The 26,044-nt window shown below is 34.3% G+C and overlaps 1 protein-coding gene and 1 pseudogene across 4 annotated transcripts in view; one reads left to right on the forward strand and one right to left on the reverse strand.

Moving 5' to 3' along the window:
- Window positions 1-26,044, forward strand: part of USP34 (ubiquitin specific peptidase 34) — a 242,333-nt gene that overhangs the window by 145,837 nt on the left and 70,452 nt on the right. For all 4 annotated transcript variants that reach the window (XM_047745811.1, XM_047745813.1, XM_047745812.1 and 1 more), the window contains 12 exons: window positions 2,245-2,370; window positions 3,390-3,512; window positions 3,645-3,728; window positions 4,258-4,344; window positions 10,285-10,485; window positions 13,296-13,378; window positions 17,123-17,163; window positions 17,293-17,417; window positions 18,637-18,789; window positions 19,742-19,846; window positions 22,220-22,275; window positions 22,373-22,493. In XM_047745811.1, coding sequence (XP_047601767.1) covers window positions 2,245-2,370; window positions 3,390-3,512; window positions 3,645-3,728; window positions 4,258-4,344; window positions 10,285-10,485; window positions 13,296-13,378; window positions 17,123-17,163; window positions 17,293-17,417; window positions 18,637-18,789; window positions 19,742-19,846; window positions 22,220-22,275; window positions 22,373-22,493 — 1,305 coding nt within the window. The remainder of the gene's footprint in view (window positions 1-2,244; window positions 2,371-3,389; window positions 3,513-3,644; window positions 3,729-4,257; window positions 4,345-10,284; window positions 10,486-13,295; window positions 13,379-17,122; window positions 17,164-17,292; window positions 17,418-18,636; window positions 18,790-19,741; window positions 19,847-22,219; window positions 22,276-22,372; window positions 22,494-26,044) is intronic.
- Window positions 24,568-25,742, reverse strand: LOC125109138 (voltage-dependent anion-selective channel protein 2-like; annotated as a pseudogene).

Genomic DNA, 26,044 nt, shown 5'->3' on the forward strand with positions numbered 1-26,044 from the left:
GTGGCACATTTTACTGAAATTCTTTAAAAATCTGGAGCATGTGGGTGGCTCAGTCAGTTAAGCATCTGTCTTCAGCTCAGGTCATGATCCCAGAGGCCTGGCATTGAGCCCCACATCAGGCTCCCTGCTCAGCAGAGAGTCTGCTTCTCCCTCTCTCTCTGCTGTTCCCCTTGTTTGTGCCATCTCTCTCTCTCTGTCAAATAAACAAATCTTTAAAAAATTTAAAAATTCCTTTAAAAATCCTTCTTTTGTTCAAGTAGAATAATCAGTAACAGATGGCCTTGAACCTTGATTTTTTACCTTTTGCCACAAATACTTAATGACTTCTTCATGTCAGCACCATTTGGGCAGTTTAAAAGCAAGAAAGATAATTAGAAAAATTCTTCACTTTTCTGGGAGGTGGCTGTGCAGTGTGTTATGAGAACTTAGGGTAGGGGAACAAAAATTTGGAGAAGGTTTTGCAAAAGGGGAGTCTTTTAAATTGGGTCTAGCTGGGGGAGCAAAGAGAAGCATTATAGATTCACAGAAAAGTGAATGCATGTTTGAAATACTGGGAGAATGAGTATAGTGTAATTTTTTAAAAAAGACCAAAAAGGAGATTGGAACCTGTACCACAAAGGGCCATATGAGATTTTTCTTCTTTGTAAAATGGATTGCCATCATCATGGAAGGTTTTAAAGGAACAAAATGAAAGCTGTTATGGGCTATTGGAAACAAAGTTTAGGTGTTACTATGGTGGACATTAGAGAAAGACTGGAGGTAGGAGGCCCAATTAATAAGCCATTGTAATAGTCCACCTGAGGCCTGAACTGGAAGAATTCATTTTATAGTAGATACTTGCTGGACTTTGTGACAAGTATGCCATTGTCATTGTGGGGTGTCTTTGTTGTTAAGACTGGTTTGGTTTTGCAGAAGGTTATAAAAATAAAAATAAAGGGTAGGGCTTTTTAACCATAACATAGCATATAGTCATTTACACCTGGGTTTTTTTTTCCCCTCATATTTTTTTTGCATAGAATACATCCTTCTTTTTTTTTTTTTCTTTCTTTTTTTAAACTTGGTGTTTACAAAGGAATGGATTCTTTTTTACTGAACAACTTTCAGTGCCATTTCCCCAGCTAAATCAAAAATGTTACTTTGGGTTGCTTTTCTTCATCGGGATGAGAAAAGCAAAGGATACTTTGAAACTCCAAGATTTGCTTGCTTTCAATGTATACTAGCTTTGTATCATTATACATAAAGAACTAAACTTTCTATAAGTATATAGAAGAATCTTTTGGCATCCCATTATAATAGTGAAAAAAATCATTATGGCAGCAGCAGTAATAGACATAAAAATTCATACTCTGGAAAATTCTAAAATGGTAAATTTTAGCTTTAGTTGTTTTACCTCTTGAGGTTATGCTTTAATTTTTTAAATAAAAGAAACCTACTTCTTACTTTCTGATACATTCTTCGGGTTACTATTATCTCAGGATCTTAAAGAATTCAAATATAGAGGTACTTAGGTGGCTTAGTCACTAAGCATCTGCCTTCAGCTCAGGTCATGATCCCATGGGATTGAGCCTCGCATCAGGCTCCCTGCTCCCCTTGCTGTGCACTCGTGTGCTCTCTCTCTCTCTCTCTGTGAGATAAATCTTAAAAATAGAATTCAGATTTAATAGATAATGTCAAAACGTAGGTTCTTTAAAATTGTTTGCTTTCCTCTTAATTCTCTGCTTATCTGAGACTGGAGAATAAGGTATGGATTAGCAGTATAAAAAAGAAACAGCTGTACTCCTTTTGCCAGATGTGAGATCAAGGATTTAATTCATCATCACCAGGACTTTGTCCTAGTTAGAGTAGTGACCTGCAAAGAGGAAACAGTTGGTAATGTTCTTGAAATTTATTTGAATGGCTTTGTAAAACAGATGTTTTCACTTCTATTTGAAACATTTCCTAAATAAAGTGCCAAGATTTACAGGTTACTTTTTTCCCAAAAAGCATTCAGTAACAACAAGTTGAAAAACTACTACCTTGTCATGATCAATTTATTGAATAAATGTATTTGTTGTTTGTAAATAAAAAATAAAATAATAAAAAAGGTATAAATTATTTATCATAAAAAATGGTTTATTTCTCACTTTTAAAGTAAGACTGAAAAATATTAACAAATTTGATAAGGGTTTTATGCAAAAAGTTCAAGTGTAGGGTTTTTTTTTTTTAAGCGATCTGTCTTGATCAGCAGTGTTCTTATTTGTATAGAGCTTAAGATGTGAAGAACTTCATCTTCATGCAGAAAATCTCTCTAGGCGTGTATGGGAGCTACTGATGCTTCTTCCTACATGTCCTAACATGTTGATGGCATTCCAGAATATCTCAGATGAACAGGTAAACCCATAAAGTCTTTTCACTCTCCTAGAGGATGGCACCATTTTACATTTCTCCAGTATATGAAATTGCTTGTTGACCTATATCCTCAATAAAATTTTGCCCGTTTAATGGGTAAAAAGCACCAGTTCATTTAATACTCATTTATTTGTTAGTGAGGTTGAATAATATAGGCCTAATACAAGGCTAAGGTTGTTCTCTAAAATTATCTTTAGAAAACATAATTTGTCTTTATATTAGTATTTTTTCATACTATGTTCTGTATTCCGATATGATCATGACCTCATAAGTGTGTTAGATGTCTTTGTTAAAGATGTGTTAAAATTATATTAATTTTTAAAAAGCTATGTAATAAAGGGTTATTTTGTGGAGATAACCAATAGAACACTTACAGGAGGAATGGAAAAACAGTGTCCTAATGTTGTATGCTAATGGTTTTTTATGATTTGGTTCTTGGCCACGTGATTTCAGAAGGTCCTATATCTCAAATGATTTAGATGTGAATACGGTAGGCCTGGCAAATGGGATGACTCGGAGTAGCTCTAATAATGTTGTTGTCAAAGATGTACATTGTGTGAAAATCACATCATAAATTGAGATTCGAATAGAATGATATTTCATGATTTATATATTTGTGATTTAAATGTGTAGGTGTGACTTTATTAAATATAGATTTTATTGCTGTATCTTTAAAAGTTAAAGCATTCAACTAGGCTGCAGAGTGTTTTCATTGGAAAGATGTTGAATTGCCTCATCTGTTGTGAGGGTTAACAAGATAGATTTTTTTTTTTTGTATGCTGCTGTTTGTATATTAATTTTAACAAAATTTAATGAATGGTGTTTTAAGCATACTTTGAGTACCAGTTATACACTAGGTCTTCATATGTTTGAAAATATTTCAGTGTATATATAATACTTGAGGTCTTACATAGCATCACTTTCTTTAAAAATTTATTTTGGGAGGGATCCTTTAGTAAGTTGGTTTGAGAAAACCTGTGTTTTTCTTTTTTTAATTTAAGAGTAATGATGGACTTAATTGGAAAGAACTTCTCAAAATTAAAAGCGCTCACAAGCTATTATATGCCCTGGAAATTATTGAAGCACTAGGAAAACCCAACAGGAGGATAAGGAGAGAGTCAACGGTAATTGAATGTCCATTCTTACCCTGTAATATTTGTATTTTGTCTGAAGCTGAATTCCAGAATGTGTTATTTTTTAATTCTAAAATTTTTTTCTCCTGCACCTGTTCTTATTTTTTTTTGCCATTCCCACAGGGAAGTTACAGTGATCTTTATCCAGATTCAGATGATTCAAGTGAGGATCAAGTGGAAAATAGTAAAAATTCCTGGAGTTGCAAGGTTTGATCATACGTGTTATGCAGTGTATTGATAAAAATTCTCTCTAATTTTCCAAAACTAGGTATCATAATTATTAATTGGTTTTAAACTAATTTACTATTAAAATAAAGCTATTACTATTAAAATAAAGTTTAAAAATTGTGTGTTACTCAAAATCACAGTTAAAGGTGAGATTATTTAATGCCTCGGTGCTGTTGTTTTTAGCACTTATTTTTTTCCTTTATTGGAATACTTTGTTAAGACATACTAGTGTCTGCAATTAAATGGTCAATGGAATATAAAAATATCCTTCTAGATATTTGCAAGAATCTCTTAAAAAATCTTCTTGAAAATAAGATGTGTTATTACTTTGCTTAGAAGTATTTTGGTTATTTAAATCAGTAATTTCCTAGATTAAAGATACATAATCTTTTATGTATGCATGTACATAAATATCTACACATGTATCCAGTTATTCAATCAAAAAACAGGTTTTTATGACATTTTGTAGCTATGTCTCTCTTACCAGTACTCTCACAATTGCTTACAGTTTGTTGGTGCTGGAGGGCTTCAACAATTACTAGAAATTTTTAATTCTGGAATTCTGGAGCCTAAAGAGCAGGAATCCTGGACTGTGGTAAGTCAGAGTTCACTGTTTAAACCAGTTCATAGTTACTCTGTTTTTAAGCACTTCCGGTTTTCATTAGCAGGTATAACTTTTGCTGCATGCTTCATTGTTATAAGGAAGATTATGGAGTGTAGTAAAATTGATTTTTTAAAAAATAGGGAGTCTGATAAACTAATTATTCTTGAAGAGTTCTTCATGTCAATTCTGTTAAACTTTTAAGTGCCAAAATTCATGACTTGAACATGAATTCAAATTCATTTGAACTGTGGCTAATTCATAAACATTTTTCCTTTAGGTTGATAAATCATATATGAACAATTATATAGTCTGAGTGTTTGGATCCTTTTAAAAAACTGGTTTACAAATGTTCAGTTTTGAAAGACACCCTTTTTCATTGCTTTGTTTTGTTTTGACTATTTCTTCCTTTATAATAGTGCTACTCAAATAGTGTTTCCAGACCATTTGTGATTGGTCTGAGATGAAATAGGTGCAGAAATTGGAAGTAAGCCTTCAGAAATTATAGCTGTTGAACATTGCTGCAGAATTTTTATAGCATTTCACAAAATTATTGGTCCTCAACAAAATGGAACTCTTTTTTTAAAGGTACTTCTACTTTACCACTATTAACTTGAAGAAGCACTATTCTGCAGTATCAGGAAAATAAAATTGTTTGTGGAATATTAAAAAATTGATACTGCTATACCAAACTACACAATCTGGTTTTGAACTAAATGGAATGAATGCTCCATTTCCTGACCTCCAACAAAACAGAATAGCATTATCAAACATACCATTCAAATATTAATTTTTTAGTACTTGTGTTTTAGAATTATCTTGGAACCTAGGAATCAAGTGTTCTTGATTTAATATCAAGTTAATAAAAGAAGATACATTCAGAAAACCTATTACTGTGTACTAAGATGTTATTCTTACCACTGGTTTTAATACTTTTATGTATTTTATTACTATATTTGCCTTTTTAGAATACTCTGTTCAGTTATTAATTATTGTAGTTCTGTGACTTACAGTGTCTGTTGTGTTTTATTGTTAGTCATGTCTTTATTGCCCCATTCATCTCTTAGAATTCTTTTTTTTAATTTAATTTTATTTTTTCAGTGTTCCAAGATTCATTGTTTAATGCACCACACCCAGTGCTCCATGCAATACGTGCCCTCCATAATACCCACCACCAGGCTCACTCCCTTCCCCAATCTCTTAGAATTCTAGTGTGCCTTAGTTCTTTAGCAAAGTGGGAGAACTTAACCAAAATTTTGAGTGAGTAGTTATGTGTAATTTATAGGAATTTTGTTTATAAACCACTCTAAGTTTAGTTTTGAATAAAGTTTATAGGGAATCCAGCATAAGCTAGAGGTTTTTTTTTTTCTCAGTTTCCTTTGAAATTGTGGATACTTTTGTGAGGTATTACCTATGAAAAAATTTTAACTACTGTATATGACACATTGTGCAATGCCTGAGATGGTAAGCATGCCTGAGATTGCTTTCTAGTCAACTGATATCCACTATTTATAATGCATGTCTCCTAACGTATTATAGAATACTTAAAAATTCAGAGTCATTCTTGTTAGACAATTTAATTTTTTTCTCTTTAAAATGAATTTATTTGAGGTATACTTTAAAATTTTTTGAGGTAGAATTCACATATAGTAAAAGTCAACCTTTTAAAAAGCAGTGATTTTTAGTACATTGACAACTATTACCACTAATGCCAGAACAAGTTTCATACCCTTAAAAAAGAAACCCCACACTTACTCGGCAGTCACTCTTCGTTTTTTCCCTGAAACATTTCAGTCTCGGGCAGCCACTAGTCTAATCTACTTACTATCTCTATGGATTTGCTTATTATGGGCATTTTATATAAATGGAACCATATAATATGTATATGGTCCTTTGTGACTGGCTGCTTTCACTTAGCATAATGTTAAGTAAGGTTCATTCTTGAAAGTAGTGTGTCATGTAAGGTCACAAATATTAATGAGTACATTTTCTTTTAAGAATTTTACAGTCTAAAAATTTTTTTAGTGTTTGGGTCTTTGATCCATTAAAAAAAATTTTTACAGTGTTTAGGTCTTTGATCCATTTAAGTTAATTTTTGTGTGTGATAGGAAGTTGAGGTATAGTTTTCATACAGTAATTAATGAACTCATTTTAAAAAGTAGTTTAAGTTTTGAAAAATGTAGGTATTTGTGTAATCCACCAACAGAAACAAGATAGAGAACATTTCTATTACCTCAGAAGTTCCACCCTGCATCGTCCCTCCTTCCTCCCTCCCCTCCACCAAGAGAGGGAGAGAGCAGGAGAGAATGAAGGGGAGGGACAGAAGGAGGGAGGGAGAGAGAATCCTGAGCAGGTTCCACACCTGACACTAGGCTTGATCTCACAACCCTGAAATCATGACTTGAGCGAAAATCAGGAGTCAGACACTTAACTGACTGAGCCACCAAGGCACCCCTCCACCCTGTTTGTTTTTTTTTTTTGTTATTTAACCATCAGTTTTCCCCATTCTCCCAACCAACCAGGCCTAAGCAACCACTGATTTGCCTTTCGTTGTTATAGATTACATTTGCATTAATAGAATTCTTATAAATGGAATAAAATGGTATGTGTTCTTTGTATCTGGTGTCTTTTACGCAACATGTATTTGAGGCTAATGAGTACTATATGTATTGGTTGGTTGTGAGTTTTTATTGCTGTGTAGTATATCCCTTAATCCACTCAACTTATTGATGTACATTCTGAGTTTCTGGTTTTGGGCTATTAAGAGTAAAGTTAACAAGCATTCATATTCAAGTCTTTTTGTATACATATGTTTTTGTTTTTCTTGGGTAAATACCAAGAAATGAATTTGCTGAATAATATGGTAAATGTAAAATTAACTTTGTAAGAAAACTGCTGAAGTGTTTTCCTAAGCAGCTGTACCATATAGTGTATAAGCGTTCCAGTTGCTTCATATCCTCAGCAACAGTTGCTGTTTTCAGTCTTTTTAATTTGAGCCTTTAAACTAGGTATGTAGTATCATTTCATGGTGCTTTTGCTTTGCATAATCTCTGGTGACCAGCAATGTTGAATATCTTTACATGTGCTTTACATGACTAAGCTGGTTTTGTTTTGTTTTGTTTTTTGTTTTAAATCATTATGAAAAACATTTAACATTTACTGTCTTAACCATTTTTAAGTGTGTAGTTCACTGGTATTTTATACTTTCCCCTTGTAGTGGAATTGTCACTACCATCTATCCCCATTACTATTTTCATTTTTTTAAAAAGATTTATTTATTTATTTGAGAGTGAGCACGCACGGAGGGAGTGTGAGAGGGAGAAGCAGACTCCCCTCTGAGCAGAGAGCCCAATGTGGGGCTCAATCCCAAGACCCCAGAGATCATGACCTGAGCCAAAGGCAGATGCTTAACTGATTAAGTCACCCAGGTTCCCCTATTTTCATCCTGTAAAATTAAAACTATACCTATTAAACAGTGTCTCCCTATTTTCCCCTCTCCCCATTCCAAGACAAGCCACCAAGACAAACTTTGTCTCCATGATTTTGACTACTCTGAGTACCTCCTGTAAGTGGAATCATATGGCATTTTTCTTTCTGTGACTAGCTTATTTCACTAGCACATTGTCCTCCAGTATCGTCCTTACTGTAGCATATTACAGAATTTCCTTCCTTTTAAGGCTGAATAATATTCCATTGTATGCAGTGTGTACCACATTTTGCTTATCCATGCATTCATTGATGGACATGGGTTGCTTCTATATTCTCTCTGGTCTGAGTAATGCTGTTATGAATATAGATGTATAAATGTCCCTGCTTTCAGTTCTTTTGGGTATATACGCAGAAGTGGAATTGCTGGCTCATATGGTAGTTACGTTTTCAATTTTTTGAGGAACCACTGTACAATTTTCCACAACAGCTGTATCATCTTAGATTCCTACCAGTAGTGCACAAGGGTTCTAATTTCTCCCTATATTTGCCAGTAACACTTTAATTTTCTGATTTTTTGGCATTAGCCATCCTACTGGCTGTGAGGTTGGATTCAATTTGCATTTTCTTAATAAACAGTGAAGTTGAGGACCTTTTCTTGTGCTCATTGGCCATTTGTATATTATAGTTTGCCAATATCTTCTCCCTTCTGTAGGTTGCTGTTTTACTCTGTGGATAGTCTTATGCACAAAATTTTTGTCTTTTTTTTCTTTTATTACCTGTCCTTTGGTGTCCTATCTAAGAAATCATGTGTCCAAGTCCATTGTCATAAAGCTTCTATCCTGTTTTCTCCTAAGAATTTATTTTAGGCCTTATATTTAGGGCCTTCATTCATTTTGAGTTAATTTTCATATATGGTGTTTTATGTAAGGGTCTAACTTTATGCTTTTGCATATGGATACTGATTTCTCACTACTATTTTTTGAAAATACTGTCCCTTCTCCCATTGAATGGTCTTGGCACCCTAGTCAAAAATCATTTGACCATATAAGGGTTTATTTCTGGGTGTTCTATTCCATTCCATTAATTTTTTTTTAACAATTTTATTTATTTATTTGACAGAGATCACAAGTAGGCAGAGAGGCAGGCAGAGAGAGAGGAAGAGAAGCAGGCTCCTTGCTGAGCAGAGAGCCCGATGTGGGGCTCGATCTCCGGACCCTGGGATCATGACCTGAGCCGAAGGCAGAGGCTTTAACCCACTGAGCCACCCAGGCGCCCCTTGACAGTGTATTTTAAGCAGAGAAGTATTTAATTTTAAGTTAGTATCCTAAGAAATCTTAGTTTGAAGTCCACAAGGATTTTCTCCTGTTTTTTCTTCTATAAGTTTTATTGTTATCATTTGCATTTAGTTCTGTGATGCATTATTTTTTTTTTTAAAGATTTCATTTATTTACTTGAGAGAGGTAGAGAGGGAGAGAGAGAAAGGGTTAGCAAGGGAGAGGGAGAAGCAGGCTCCCCACCAAGCAGGGAAGCCTGATGTGGGCTTGATCCCAGGACTCTGGGATCATTACCTGAGCTGAAGGTAGACGCTTAACCCACTGAGTCACCCTGGTGCCCCATGTGATGCATTTTGAGTTAATTTTTGTATATGTAGAGTGAGGTTGAGGGGTTGTTTCTTTTTCTTTTTCTTTTTTTTTTTATATGGCTGTTCAGTTTCCTAGCACCATTTGTTGAAAGGATTATTACTGAAATTTCTTGGTATCTTTCTTGAAAATCTATAATACACTATTACTGAATTCTCTTCCCTGATACACTGGTATAGCTGTACAGTTTGGCAGTGGGATTAGAAAGATAGGAAAGTAACTGTTGAAGAGACTATGAAACTCTTTATCTTACACATAAATGATAGTAATTACACATAAATGATAGATATATATGATATATAAAGGAAGTGTTTTTAAAATTTTAAAGTAGAGCTTTAAATCAGTTAGAAATGAAATTTTCATAGTAAATAATATTTTACCAAATACTTCTTTTATTTTAAATGTACTTATGTAAAATGCAGAATTTTCAGTTGAGGTTTTTTTTTTTAGAATTCTTAAGAATTCTTTGGCTCCAAAATATTGGACTGTATGACACTTGCATGGGGAAACAACTTAAAATACTTTGTCTCTTAATTCATTTTGGTGATAGGTAAATTATATCTTTGTTTACATTATAGTACTTTTTAAAAAATTATGATATATTCTGAGCAGTATATTCTTTTAAAAAATCCTGTATCTGATATTTGTATGATGTTTTCTTCTTTACCTCTTAGTACCTAGATGTTTTCTTTTTTAAGATTGGATTGCTACTGTGTATAGTACATGAGTAAGTAAAATTTCTTTAGCACGTTGATAAAATACTAGCTATAATTATTTTTTACTTTCTAGCTTTCACTTTCAGGTTATATAGTGGCCATGTTAAACTAATCAAAATAATGAAGTGACATTTTCTTCTTATCCACAGTGGCAGCTAGACTGTCTTGCTTGCTTGCTGAAGTTAATATGCCAGTTTGCAGTAGATCCATCTGATTTGGATTTAGCTTATCATGATGTCTTTGCCTGGTCTGGTATAGCAGAAAGCCATAGGAAAAGAACTTGGCCTGGTAAATCGAGAAAGGCTGCTGGTGATCATGCCAAGGGTCTTCATATACCAAGGTTAACAGAGGTAAAGTACAGAAGTTGCCTTTAAATTGTAGTAATGAATTCCGTTTGTGTTTTACAAAGTTAAAAATACATTAATGCAGAAGAAATGTGATCCTAGATTACCACAATATGACCTAACAGCTGAAGTGATATCTTCATTTTTAATCCAGTGGTAGTAATTATGAAATAGTAATATTTTTCAGATCTTTATCCAAATTGCAGGAATGAATTGTATGCCATTTTGATGTTCTCCAGTTGTAGGATTTAGTTAATCATTTACACCCAGTAATTTATATACTAAATTTTTGAGGGTCCATTTAGGGAAACAATCCATACCAGGTGTTTTCAACAGAGGAGATTTAAAATAAAGAATTGGTTTCACATGTCTGCATTGGAGGGCTAAATGTACAAAAAGAAAATATCGACAGGTAACCATTCAGCACCCCTAGTGTTTGTGGAACAGATAGAAAAAGGTTGGAGATATGAGAAATGAGGTTATAAGGAAGGATCTTGTTGACCTAGGATTGAGACCTCGGAGGAAGGGGTTCTGTTACTATTCCTGAAACCAAATGGCTTCTCCTGGGTTAAATACTTAACAGTACAATGCTGTCAGAAAAAACAAGGAAGTAATCTCTGTTCCAGGTTGACAGAACCTCATAGGAAACCACCTGGCAATTTAGTTTGTGGTGTACCACCAGCCCTAGAATCACAAAGCAAGTCTATAGCATGATAGATTTAGAGCTAAACAAAAATGGTATAGTAACTGGCACATCTAGCGGTATAATTAGAATTCTGTCAGTGGTTAATGTGATCAAATATTTGCCCTTAGAATGGCTCCGTCACTGGACTGAAAGTGATGAGAGATAAAGAGAAGTTTTTAGTGAGATCTCTTACTCATTTGTAACCTTTTGAGAATAGTACCTTGCCTCATAGCTGCCCAAGAAACACCAGAGTAATGAGTTGTTTCTAGAGAGAAATATTGTAGTGAAACATAAGTTGGAAACTACTGGTGAAATTGAACTTGAAGCCTATTTCCCTTTCAGAATGTTGGGAGATTAAGGTGGGACAAGTGACCTCTGCTAGGATTATAAATCATTTACAGTTAATACAATTAAAATAGAACTATGGGGACTACAGTGTAATCTATATATGTTCTACACTGTTGCATATTATCAACTACTTATTTTTAACCTTGCATTGCTATAATGTTCTAGTTATTTTTTTTTCCTAGAATAATCTTCCCAGGTTATAATTTATTTATTTTTTATTTTTTTTTAAAGATTTTATTTATTTATTTGACAGAGAGAGATCACAAGTAGACAGAGAGGCAGGCAGAGAGAGAGAGAGAGAGAGGGAAGCAGGCTCCCTGCTGAGCAGAGAGCCCGATGCGGGACTCGATCCCAGGACCCTGAGATCATGACCTGAGCCGAAGGCAGCGGCTTAACCCACTGAGCCACCCAGGCGCCCCCCAGGTTATAATTTAAAAACTCAAATTGATTGTGTTCCTTTCTGTTAACTCATTAAATAACTTCAAAGCTTTTGACCTTAGTCATCTCCTCTTGAGATTTTAATAACATACAGTATAGATATAAAATGCATGCACACATAAGGAGTTTTTAAAAGTTTGGTTTTTTTTTTTTTACATGTGTGCAAGTACATGATTATTGACAATAATTCAGAATATACAGGTGAACCTTCCCTCCCAGTCATAGATGACTACCATTGATAGTTTTTTGTATTATCTTATTAGATTTTTTTTCATTGCATATGCCGGTGTTACATTTTTATAGTTTAGAAAAGGTGCTTACCATATATATTTTCCCATTAGTTGATCATAATCAAAATTTAGTATGTTAAGCTTTATGGGAACAAAAATTTTTGTTATATTCTAGAGACAGAGTTACCCAGTTTTGATATTGTATATGTAGATAGTGAGGAAGGACACTGGTTTTTTTGTTTTTTCCATAATTTACTGTCATGCATTACTTCATTTGCTCCCCTTAAAGCCCTTTCAAAAGGTTCAAATTCCAGTCAGACCTTAAAATTTCTAACCTAAACAGCTTTTCTTGAAGCTGTCCTGATTTCACCAGGGAGAGGTTTAATTGCTGCTCTCTGCTTTTGCTCAGGTGGCACATTGTATTAATTATGTTACAGTGCTTCCTCTGTTATCTGCTATACTGGACTCCCATTTCCAGTATGGGAACAGTGCTTATAACTTAAGTACCCAGAAGGGTTCTGATCTATAGAAGGGAGTCTGTAATTCTTTATTTATATAAATTAGCAAATTGTTTTATATAGAACTGTATAGAACATTATATAGAATTCTCATTATATAGAAAAAGTAGAACCTAAAAATTAAATATGTATTATTATCATATACCTTGAAAGGTTGCAGACTAAATTTTGAACCTCAGGATTTTCAATCTGGAACCTGTGCCCTGTATTCATTCTTTTCTCTATTTAGTTCAGGATGATTGAGATTATCTGCCACTGGTTGGCTTTTTTTCCCCTTATGTCAGAGGTAAAACATGTTTAATTCTTCATCACCCCCAATAAGTTATTGACATGTGTAATATATATTTTTTCACCCACGTGGGTGACCTTTAAAGAATCTGTGGATCAAATATAAAGAATAATTTTGCTTCTGTATTTATAAATTTTCTTTTTTTAGTTGCTATTCTTAATTTTGGTTGCAAAATTCTCAATATTGATATTTTTATAATATGATATTCCTTGTCATAGACAAAAAAGTAATTTGGAATCTTGGGTTAAAAATGCATTTTTGTGTTTTAGTGTATTTAAAGATTTTTTTTTAATGTTTTTCTCTTAAAGGTATTTCTTGTTCTTGTCCAAGGAACCAGTTTGATTCAGCGACTTATGTCTGTTGCTTATACGTATGATAATCTGGCTCCTAGGTATGAAGTTTTTACATAATTATGTATGTATTTGTACCAAGAATATAGTGCTTTAAAGCTTCGTTTTGAAAAAAAGATGAGAAGAAAAATTGTTAGGGTATTTTAACTCTCATATTGTTCATTTTCATTTGTGTGTTAACGACATTTTGCCAATTTGATTGCATAATTGTGAGTGTGCATTTTCAGTGTGTTTGTGTGCACATATTTACATATTGTCTTTAATTTTGTGAGAGTAAATTTCAGATATCATGACCATTTACCAATAATACTTCGATATCAGGACATTTTCTTAATAATTTGACTAAAAGACTCAAAAGTAGAAGTTTAACATTGCTCTGATAGTATTATTTAATGTATAGTCCACACTCAAATCAAATTGTCCCATTAATATTCTTTATGACACTTTTTTTTTCCTGGTCTAGGATCCTGTACTGCATTTAGTTATTTCTTCCATTTTCTTTTATCAGGGATACTTTCTTAGCCTTTCTCTCATGATATTGACATTTCTGGGTACTTCAGGCTAGTTCTTTTATAAAGCATCTTTTAATTTAGGTTTTCTAATTATAACAGTTTTGATTGTTCATGATTAAATACAGATGATGTATTTTTAGCAGGAGTACTCCATGAGTAATGTGTCTTTCCCAGTACATCCTGCTGATGTTAGTTGGTCCCCTTATTAGTGATACTAACTTTTATTAGGTTATGTGGTTTTGGGCAGGTTTCTCTACAATAAGGTTACTGATTTTTCCCAGTTAAAAGTGACCCCTGGGAAGCTGCTTCTCATAAAACTTTTGTTCATTGATTTTTAGCATTCAGTGATGATTCTTGTCTGAATCAAACCTTAAGAAATATTTGTAAAGTAGTGATTTTCTCTTAACCATTCATTTTATGTTTATTGGTTGACATTCTGTTATGAGGAAGAACTTTGTGTTCCTCCCTTTTGAGTATCAGTTTGAATTCATGGATTTTTTTTTTCCACTCCGTTTGTTGTAGTTCATGACTATTAATTACTGTTCACTTTACTCAAATTGTACCTGAGTTTGCCTCCTCAAGCTTGTTCATGTGTCCTTTTGACATATTATTTGTGGTGGAAGAGAGGAGTCCTTTTTTATTTTACCTATCACTCTAAGATCTTCAAGGCATGTAGTTTTCCCTACCTTAGTCCTGGAATCAGCCATTTCTTTTAGAAGCCCTATTTCCTGATGGTGGGAGACTTCCAAAAATACGGGCTCATGGTGGATTCATCACTACTGAGGTTTCCTTGCTTCTAGGCCCTTGGTGAATAGAGCTGGAAATATGTGCATATGAATATATTTTGGGCATTTAAATATCCCATTTATTTGGGCTACAGTAGAGATTTAAAGAAAATAATGTATGAAATTTTGATATAGATAATTGCTGACTAATACATAGGAACATGACTATATGCCTTATATAATCACGTAAGTCATGTTAAAGTATGTAAAATTAATTTCTCTGTATTCTGTAGGTGTTGCCATTATACTTGAATGATTTATAAAGCTAATGTAAACACGCCTGAAAGTGCTTGACCTTATTTGTGGTTAATAGCTAATAGCTGGATTTAAAAAAAAAACTTTTTTTAAATTTTTTTTCTATTGAGTTTATTTATTTATTTATTTTAAAAAAGATTTTATATATTTATTTGACAGAGAGAGATCACAAGTAGGCAGGCAGAGAGAGAGGGGGAAGCAGGCTCCCTGCTGAGCAGAGAGCCCAATGCAGGGCTCAATCCCAGGACCCTGAGATCATGACCTGAGCCAAAAGCAGATGCAACCAACTGAGCCTGCTAGGCTCCCCTAGTTAAATAATTCTTAACTCTGTGTTCTCACTAACCCACGCTCTATTATCCCACATGCCAGGATATATTGAGTTAACAAGGCCGAATCATTCAGTAACTGTTTTAGTTCGCTTTTATTACATGAGAACTAAGAACTGTTCACTTGACTTGATTAACCTCACACAAGGAAAAATAAACGTGGGTATGGTCAAGCTGCTTCACTCTGTGGCAGTTCTTGTTTTTCATTCTACTAGTTCCGTTTTTAAAGAACATTTTACCATCTCTGTAATGTGAGCCCACTTCCTTTGCCCCCCATTCCTGTTTTTTTCTCTGTGCCTGTTCATGCACTGTTATCTTTTCCATAGGCCCTCACCTTGATTAATATGGTGCTAGGTTTATATCAGTTAAGGCAGCTAGAGCATACTTTTTGCCTGTGTTATAAAAAATCTTTTTTTTTTTTTAAAGATTATTTATTTATTTGAGAAAGAGAGAATGAATGAGCTGAGAGGAAGGGCAGAGGGAGAAGCAGACTCAGCTGAGCAGGGAGCCGAGGCAGGGCTTGATCCCAGGATCATGACCTGAGTCGATTCTTAAGGCAGATGCTTAACCAACTGAGCCCCCAGGTGCACCATCAAAAATCTTCTAATGCTGCATATTTTAAAAGTGGATGGGTAGGTTGCTGTTGGTAAAGTTGGTTATATCAATATGATAATAACTAAACATGAAACATGGACACATATGTGATTTACAAGTTTTAACTTCTTAGTACCTTTTACTTTTATTTTTTTTTTAAAGATTTATTTATTTGAGAGAGAGAGAGAGACAGAGAATGCATCTGCATGAGTGCAGGGAGTGGGAAGGGAGAGGGAAGAGAATCTTAACCAGACTCTATGCTGAGGACAGAGCCAGGATGCAGAGGTTAATCTTGCTACCCTGATAACAGGACCTGAGCTGACTGAAACCAAGAGTGGGATGCTTAACTGATTATACCATCAAGGTGCCCCAGTACTTTTTTTTACTTTAAATCAGTAATGTAGGTAAGTCTTGTTTTTTGAGATTTTGAAAGGTGTTTTATTAATTATAACAAAGTGAGGATGCTAGAGAGCAGTGCCTTTCCTTTTTTAAACAATTTATTTGTAAGACAGGTAATCCCCATTTATTGGTTTTGCTAAAATGAAAGTTTTTAATACTTTAAATTGAAGTAATACATTTTTCACTGAAGTAACTAAATGTGTGGAGAAAAATGGATGTAAAATAATACAGAACTAAATTAGTTTTCTCTACTTTTTAGTAATTTGCTTTTAACCATTTCTGATAGAAATTGGCATTAACAGTACTAAAGGAAGGGCATTGTATGTTAGTGTATGACTATTTTTAAAATTAGAAGTCTGAAGTTTAGAATCTAAACCATTACAACCTTTCTGTTTGTAATACACCTCTTTAGTAAGTAAATCTTTTTTTTTTTTTTTTTTTTTTTAATTTTATTTATGTGAGAGAAAGCGAGAGAGAGTGTGTGTGAGGAATGGGAGAGGGGACAAGGAGGCTCCAAGCTGAGCGCAGAGTCCCCTGGGGGGCTCAGTTTTATGACCTTGAGGTCAGGGCCTGAGCTGAAATCAGATCGGATGCTTAGCTGACTGAACCACCCAGCTTGCCCATCATGAGCATTTCTTGAGGGTTCACTTATTTCAGTCAATACTGTATTCACTCAGATATTGTTTGTTAAATCTGAACAGTCATACGGAGTGGTCTGTAATATTTTCCAGTGTTTCTTTAAAAGATAAAGACCATAGGAAACATACTTTTCTTAAAATTTATTCTTTTTCTGTGGAGGGTACATTGCATAAACTTTAAAGGATATGTGGTAATAAATTGAGTCATTTATATTTTATTGCTAAAATTAATTAGTGGTGGTGGATTTTTTTTTTTTTTTTTTTTTTACTTTACAGAGTTTTGAAAGCTCAGTCCGATCACAGGTCTAGGCATGAAGGTAAGTAAGGGTTCCACATAACTAATTTTTAATAGAGATTTGCATAATTAGATAATCTTTAATAATGAACATTGTGTTTTCTTTACAACACAGGCCTTATAGTCATACTTTTTCCTAATTTCTCTTTAGTTTCACATTATTCAATGTGGCTCTTGGTGAGTTGGGCGCATTGCTGTTCTTTAGTGAAATCTAGCCTTGCTGATAGTGAGCATTTACAAGATTGGTTAAAGAAATTGACTCTCCTTATTCCTGAGGTAAGATAAAGATTGAAAATCAGCATTATTACTCTTCATATTTTTTATATTATTTGCATTGATAATTTTAAAAAAGCTAATGGAAACAAGTGGAGATGATTCCATAAATATATCCAATTACCTGGAATGTACTTATTAAACACTTTAAGATTGAGAGTGTTTTGAACTTTGTACACTTAAATGTGAATGTTAACCATAGGAAACAAACGGAGGGTTGCTGGAGGGGAGGAGGGTAGAAGGATGGGTAACTGGGTGATGGACATTAGGGAGGGCACGTGATGGAGTGAGCACTTGGGTGTTAATGTACAACTGATGAATTACTGAATTGTACCTCTGAAACTAATAGTATGATATGTGTTAACTAATTGAATTTAAATAAAAATGCAAAATAATTATGAATGTAAAATAGTTTAGAGCATTCATATTTTTCTTTTTCTGAAATAAATCCATGATTATTTTGCTTTGGAGTTTTGAAAATTTTTTTCTGGGAAAGACGAATGTTTCTTTTGGTAATTTATATTTTAGAGGAAGCTTCTTTTCCTTTTACTACTAGAGTGTATCCTTAGACACAAGAGATAAATCAAATATATTTTGATTCCAGTGTCAACACTGAAGTCAGTATAATTGTCACTACCTGTATCTTGATACTGCACCATATTCCTAAATGAAAGAAACATACTCTTAGAACACTTAAGTGTCTTAAAACACTTAGCCACATTAGTTAAAATAGTTACATCTTTTTTAGGCAGCATTGTCTTAATACATTTAAGCTTTGAGTTGAATGCATATGTATTCTTGTTCTGGCTGTATCACAGGTAAGGATTTGACACTTGGGCAAGTCCCTTAGAAACTATAAAATGTTTTGATGTAAGTACTTTCTAAATTGCTTCTTGTTCTGAAAATATTTTATCTTTTTGTTTAGTTTTATAAATTTATTAAGAATATTCTGTCCTTTGTCCCTTTTGTATTTGTTATTGTAGTGTTTATCTTTTTTCATGTCCATATTTGGGAATTTCTGACACGTTTCTACATAGTGCTATATTCTTTGGGGGTACTTTATTTGATCAGACTTATGTGTGTGAAATTGTGATGAGAACATTGCATTTAAAAAGTATTACTAAAGAAACTATGTAACATGTTATTTCTGCTGACATTGATTTTAAGATGAACTTTTTAATACTTAACTCAGGCTATCTTTGGAACTTGCTTTTTCATTTAGACGGCGGTCCGTCATGAGTCTTGCAATGGTCTTTATAAGTTATCTCTGTCAGGGCTGGATGGAGGAGACTCAATTAATCGCTCTTTTCTGCTATTGGCTGCTTCAACATTATTGAAATTTCTTCCTGATGCTCAAGCACTCAAACCTATCAGGGTAAGATTTTACTGTTTTAGGAGAAGTTTCTATTTCTACAATTTTCTTTGCCCCAAGTTTTTGTCATTGTATTACATACTTGCAATAATTTTGAGTACATGCTTGGTATGTAATTTTTACTAAGAGAATAGTGAGAGTTCTTAAAGTGACAGCGTTGTGGATGTACTGTGTTCATGTTACTCCTGGGAATGGAGTTTTCGAAATAGCATTTGTTCTTACTAAAACGGAATGATAAAAACATCATAAATGTAGCTTTCTTCTCATTTAGTCACATAGATTTTTTTAAATCTTTATGATATTCTGAATTTTTAATTTTTTAAATTTTTTAAATTTTAATTTTTTCCACTCCAGTGTATATACCAGCCTTGTAAAAAAGCCTTCTACTACATAATAAATTAAGAGCTCACTAAGTAAATTTCTGGCGTTAGTAAAGCCCCAGAAATATGATGCATTGTAGGATTTACTTTTTCTTCTTCTTTTTCTTCTTCCATCTTTACCTGTCATCAATATGTAAGATATTAAAGTGTTATTAATGTTTTAGATTTCAAGACTATAGTAATAGACCATTGCATATGGGTAGGTAAACTTAGGTTCTTTAGGTTTCTTTTGTTGACACATTTTCATTGAATTCTTCATTTCTGTCACATTATTTAGCATTAAATGTTGCTCATATAATGACTTTTCCGAGTGGGTTGTAAGAAATTTGAGGGTATTATTTTTCTGAAAGTTCTCATACTATTCACTTATGGGTCTAGTTATTCTAATTTTACAGAAGCTAGAAGTGTTCTTTCCATTTTTTGTTGAATTTTGAATACTGTTTATATAGGGACCTAATTTTTTCATAAGGTCTGTAGTTCCTTAAATGTATTGTAATTTTAAGTTAATCCCCTTTTTAAAATGTTTTCACACACAAAAAAAATGTTTTCACAAAGTTGAAATTTTTTTTTTATAGATAGATGATTATGAAGAAGAACCAATGTTAAAACCTGGATGTAAAGAGTATTTTTGGTTGTTATGCAAATTAGTTGACAACATACATATAAAGGATGCTAGTCAGGTATGTTCAGAAAATTGTACATTAACTTGAATGGTGTTGGATGCGTCATGCACATGTATGTTTATGACTTTATATAAACCCTTATATTTAAGGGCATTTTTTAATCATTCTATAAGAGTTGAAAATGCCATAATTATTTTACTCTAGTTGGACCTTTTTGTTTGCTCTAAATTCCTTTCTTCTTTTTACTTTGACCTTTGTTGAAATGTCTTCATCTGGTACCTGTAAGTAATTTCCTATTTGTTCTGAGTAAGATTTTTAGATAAAAAATGTTACTTGAAATGTGAAATTTAGACTTTAAATATAAATATACAGTGTTCTGTAATAGCATATAGGTTTGGAGTTTTGGATATGTAAAATAAAATTGCAATTCAAATAGAATTTATTTTAAGGTTAAGAAACTTTATTTACTGATCTAATTTTCTTAGACTAAAATATTATCAAATAGTTGTTTAAAATAAGTTAATTTCAAAAACAAACTTGCCACATAAGTTTTTCTTCCTTCATAAATTGAGTAAGCTGAAATGCATCTAAGTGTTCTCAAAAAATGAGAAATATTTTAAGAAGATACATTTAGATATTTAGGAAATATTTTCTCCCTTTTAAATGTTTTTTAATCCAAGGGTGCCTGCCTGGCTCAGTCGGTACAGCGTGCAACTCTTGATTTGGGGATTGTAAATTCAAGCCCCACAGTGGGTGCAGAGATTATTTTAAAAGTCTTAAATGTATTTTAATCCAAGTGCATTTTATACACTTATATTTTAAAAAATCCTGAAGTATTTGCACTTTCTACTTTTAAGGAGCAGTGTAAATTGAATTCTTAAGTACTTTTTATTTGAGAAATAATTACAAATATTGAATGTGTTTTAATTTACTTGATTTTTCATGAAATATTGGTATCAAATAAACATTGGTGTCAAACATTGATTTTTTTTAACCTTGGGTTGCCCATTTAAGGTAGGAATCTGGGGCACCTGGTGGCTCAGTGCGTTAAGCTTCTGCCTTCAGCTCAGGTCATGATCCCAGGTTCCTGGGATTGAGCCCCGCATCAGGCTCTGCTCAGCGGGGAGCCTGCTTCCCCCTCTCTCTGTGCCTGCTGCTTTGCCTACTCTCTCTCTCTCTCTCTCTGTCAAATAAATAAATAAGATCTTAAAATAAAATAAAATGAAAATAAATAAGGTAGGAATCTAATATTGCTTGCTTGCCAGTCAACATTATTTTTTCTTAGAGATTGGAGTTTCTTTGAGAATCCTCTTAAGTTTTATCTTGTGAAATGTTTATTTGCTCAGTTATAATGAAAATTAAAATTTTCTGGAACCATACCTTTAAATTTGTTTAATTATGCTTTTGAGAGCAAGAGCACACATACCAGTGAGGTAGGTGCAGGTGGGAAGAGGGGCAGAGGGAGAGGTAGAGAGAGAATATTAAGCAGGCTTCATGTGCAGCATGGGTTAATCTCACAGCCTTGAGATCATGACCTAAGCCAAAACCTGAGAGTCTTAAACTTAATAATCGCTGGCCCAGGGCGCCTGGGTGGCTCAGTTGGTTAAAAGACTGCCTTCACCTCAGGTCATGATCCTGGAGTCCCGGGATGGAGTCCCACATCGGGCTCCCTGCTCAGTGGGGAGCCTGCTTCTCCCTCTGACCTTTCCCCTCTCATGTTTGCTCGCTCTCTCATTCTCTCTCTCTCTCAAATTAAAATAATAATAACATCATCATCATCATTGAGCCACCCAGGCACCACCTCCCCTTTAAATTTATTTTTTTAACTTTTAAAATTTTTTAATTATTTAAATTTATTTTAAATCCTAGTTTAAAGGTGGTGTTAAAGACAAACCTTCGTGGGTCAATTAACTGGTAATATGAACCATATCTCAATAAAATTGTTACAGAGAAAATAAAACAGGAAATCTTTATATCTTCTCCATATATTACTATGACCATTATAATTTATTACTGACATTCCTTGGATTCTTCTTTATTCTTTTTAAAGATTTTATTTACGTATTTGAGAAAGAGCGAGCAACCAGGGGGTGAGGCAGAGGGAGAGGCAGACTCCTCGCTGAGCAGGGAACCTGATACGATGAGGAGTTCCATGGATCCCAGAACATGACCTGACCCAAAGGCAGGCACTTAACTAACTGAGCCATCCAGGCAACCTCCCTGGATTCTTTTTTGAAGGACTATCAATGATGAGTTTATAATTATCAAAGAGTAGGTGTATTATTTATGATTTAATTAGTATGTTAATGAATTTGGGAAAACCAAATTCTTATTAATTATAAGGGAAGGATGTTTTTTATTTTAATAATCTCTGGGTACTAAACACAAAAATCTATATTTGAATTTTGTATTTTCTCTTTGTATTACAAGACCACACTCCTCGACTTAGATGCTTTGGCACGACATTTGGCTGACTGTATTCGAAGGTAAAACTTGATGTGAAATTGACAATTTTATCATTGAGGAAAGATAAAGGACATAATTATGTGAACTATCTTGTTTTGTTTGTGCTCTTTTTTGTAGCAGGGAGATCCTTGATCATCAAGATGGTAATGTAGAAGATGATGGGCTTACAGGACTTCTAAGGCTTGCAACAAGTGTTATTAAACACAAACCACCATTTAAGTTTTCCAGAGAAGGACAGGTAGGTATTAAGACATCCAAATGTCTATATGAAATATGATTGAAATTTTTGTTGTTGTTGCATTGTATGGGTATATTAAATTTTCTGAAAGTTGCAAGCATAAAGCTTGCTAGAACTTTATTGTTGATAGGAAAAGTGAACATTGAATAAAATGAACCCTAGAAATATTAATGCTAAGCTTATATGCAGAAACAATTTTATTTCCTATGACTTGTACATAGAAAGACAACCTCTACTACAATTTCTGTAGGGTGGAATATTTTGAATTAATAATTTATACAGAATTAATAAGTAGTCCTAGAGGACCTGACTGGTTTCATGTTTAAGAAAAAGCCCATTTGACATGAAATCTATTGAATATTTGATAACACCTAAGCACTCTGTACCCACAAATGTCTAATTACTCTTTGGATTAAGTTACCCTACCATTAGCACTTTTGTAATTGCCCGCATTGAGGGAGTTAGTTTTGGTTCGGAGAGTTTTTTTCTTGAGGTAACTAATTTGTGGTAGGAAACACTGGAATAACCAGAAGGATGGAAGGTAATCCTCAAGGGCATAGAGTTGGAGATTCTGGAGATAAACTTAAGGTTTATCTGTGTTAAGGTTTATCGGTCTTAAATCAGTACTTCTTCCCCTATTTGAAAACCCCCTTTTTGTGCTATTTTTCTATGTCCTTTTAAAATTTTCCCTATACTCACTGGGAATAATTTGATTGATTTAGTTTTTGCTGGATGAAGTATTATGTTACATAAACCAGTATATAGCTTTTATTCTGAGATATAAATTGATTTCTTTGAAAGCATATTGTGTGAAAATCATTTCAAAAAAAGATCTACTTTTTATTTTTTTAATTTATTATTTATTTATTTATTTTTAAAGATTTTATTTATTTATTTGACAGAGATCACAAGCAGGCAGAGGCAGGCAGAGAGAGAGGAGGAAGCAGGCTCCCCGCTGAGCAGAGAGCCCGATGCGGGGCTCGATTCCAGGACCCTGAGATCATGACCTGAGCCGAAGGCAGAGGCTTTAACCCACTGAGCCACCCAGGCGCCCCAAGAACTACTTTTTAAATAGTGCAAAGAGAAGATCCCCATATAGTTTGATTTCCCATGCTGCTTGGGTGATGGTTGGCCTTCCAGGAGTTTCCATGGATGTATTAAATATTTAAGTATATCATTTATATTACATAATAACCATTTTGTGATCTGCTTTTTTTATTTAAAAAAATAAATACATAGAGAAGAGAAACAACTTTTTTATTGACATTTATGTTGTTACTGGTTGTAAAAGAAACAAAACACAACTGCAGGGAACATCATCTTTGTACCCTGTCCCATTATATACTTCTATTCTTAAAAGTTAATTTGACTGCGGCGCCTGGGTGGCTCAGTGGGTTAAAGCCTCTGCCTTCGGCTCAGATCATGATCCCAGAGTCCTGGGATCAAGCCCCACATCGGGCTCCCTGCTTGCCAGGGAGCCTGCTTCCCCCTCTCTCTCTGCCTGCCTCTCTGCCTACTTGTGATCTCTCTCTCTCTGTCAAATAAATAAAATCTTAGAAAAAAAGTAAATTTGATTTATTTTTAATCATATTAGTTCACAAAATTATTTTATCTATCCTTTTATTCTCCAGCTGCACTATATTAGAATGTCTCAAATACCTCAGTTTCTCTGATATCCCCACACGTGAAGGGGATATCTGAGACATCCCTTACATGTGAAGTCTTTACCAGTCTCACTTTAGGTTTTTTTTTTTTTTTTAATGTACACTTCTTTTTATTCATAATCTGTAATGTTTGGGGATACCAAAAGTAATTCTAAGGGTGGCTGAATTTAACAAATTTTAACCTTATCTTAAAAATTCCACTGATCCATCTCATTCAATGGCAATTTTCAATAATAGGAACGTAAAAACAAACATGCACACAATCGTGCAGTTTTTGTAAAGGTCTTTTTCATTATTGGTGGGTAGCACATTTAACAGTTAAGTACATTTAAATAATGTATATGGTGACTGCACCACTGCAGCATTGGTAACTAAATAGATAGCTGGTTCCTAGTTGAATTGATTAACAAGTGATTGTCTAAATATTTAAAATACAGCTCTTGTTTCGATCATCCTTTGTTTTGATCACCTTCTTGGGGTGGGGGGGAGCCTGCTGGTCACACTGGAAATATATTAAGGACAAATCTTCTGATATCCATTCCCAAAGGTCTCTTTCAGTTGGATTAAGCCTCCAACTCCAGGGCAAGCCCAAGTTTGTGGCCTCCAGCATTAATGCTCTTCCCATCTACCAGAGCAGACAGTGTAAGCCTGACACCAGGCCTCAGAGTCTGAGTGTAGCCCAGTCCAATTAAACTAGAGTTGTTGACTTTTGCAGAAATGGAAGCAGTGGGATCCAACTGATATTTGGCTGCAATGCCAAAGCGAGTGCTATTGGTACCTGATGTCCAAGCAAGGTTTACTGAAGTGTCGAGATCTTCACATACTTTTTGATGAATTTATCCTCCAGGTTCTGTCCCATTATTGACATTAGTGTGTAGTTGGAAGTCCCCAGTCCTGTAGCCCACTGCAAAGTTATTTCTTGTCAGCTTTGATTTGGCATAGTCTATAAAGTCATCTGGTACCCAGCAAGCCAGCCTTCGTAACCAAAGACAGCTGAAGCATGGATTGCAGGTCCAGCAAAATCAAAGTCAACATCACAACCAAGGTTTATACACTCCCTCTTAAAAGGAGACTTGATTTTACCACTTTTCTTTCCCGCGTTTGATGAGAAGGTGGTATCAAATGTCAGTTTCAAACCTTGACAAATCTGGTCTTCAATTGCAGTTTCTGTTCCCAGAGTGTTATCAGTGTTCCATTTTTCTGTGAAAGTCAGACCATACTCCTACCATTTATATTTGGTCTCCCAAGGTTCCAGTAACTTTAATAGTTTCTGTATTAGATGAACCAGACGTTGAGAATTCCACACCACTGCATGACTTTGTTTTCACATCCAGTTTCACCAAATCCTTTGTTGAAAATACCTCTGGCAGCCTTTGCCCAGGTCAGCATATGATGGAGGAATACACATTGGCCGCGTGCACCTGTCTGTAGGTCACCTTGGTGAAGCCACAGGAAGAGGTGATCTGGTGGTCTCCTGAGAGGGGCCGCTACTGCTGCTCTGCTCTCAGCTGAGGCCGCTGGGCTCGCTAAGGGCTGGGGTCCAACTACCCCGGCTGGAGGGTGAAGTGAAGGAGACTTTTGCTTTAGTTTTATGTCTTTGATTTCTGTTGAAGATGAGTGTCTTTTTATGTATGTATTGGCTATTTGTGTTAATTTGTGAATTTTCTGTTTATAATCAGTGTGTATCTTTTGTCTTTTTTCTTCTCATTTGTAAAAGTCTGTATTTGGAAAATATATATATATATTTTTTTAAAGATTTCATCTATTCATTTGCAGACAGAGATCACAAGTAGGCAGAGAGGCAGGCAGAGAGAGAGAGTGGGAAGCAGGCTCCCCGCGGAGCAGAGAGCCCGATGTGGGGCTCGATCCCAGGACTCTGGGATCATG

This window comes from Lutra lutra, chromosome 9 (assembly GCF_902655055.1).
Source record: "Lutra lutra chromosome 9, mLutLut1.2, whole genome shotgun sequence".
In the NCBI taxonomy this organism is placed as follows: Eukaryota; Metazoa; Chordata; class Mammalia; order Carnivora; family Mustelidae; genus Lutra; species Lutra lutra.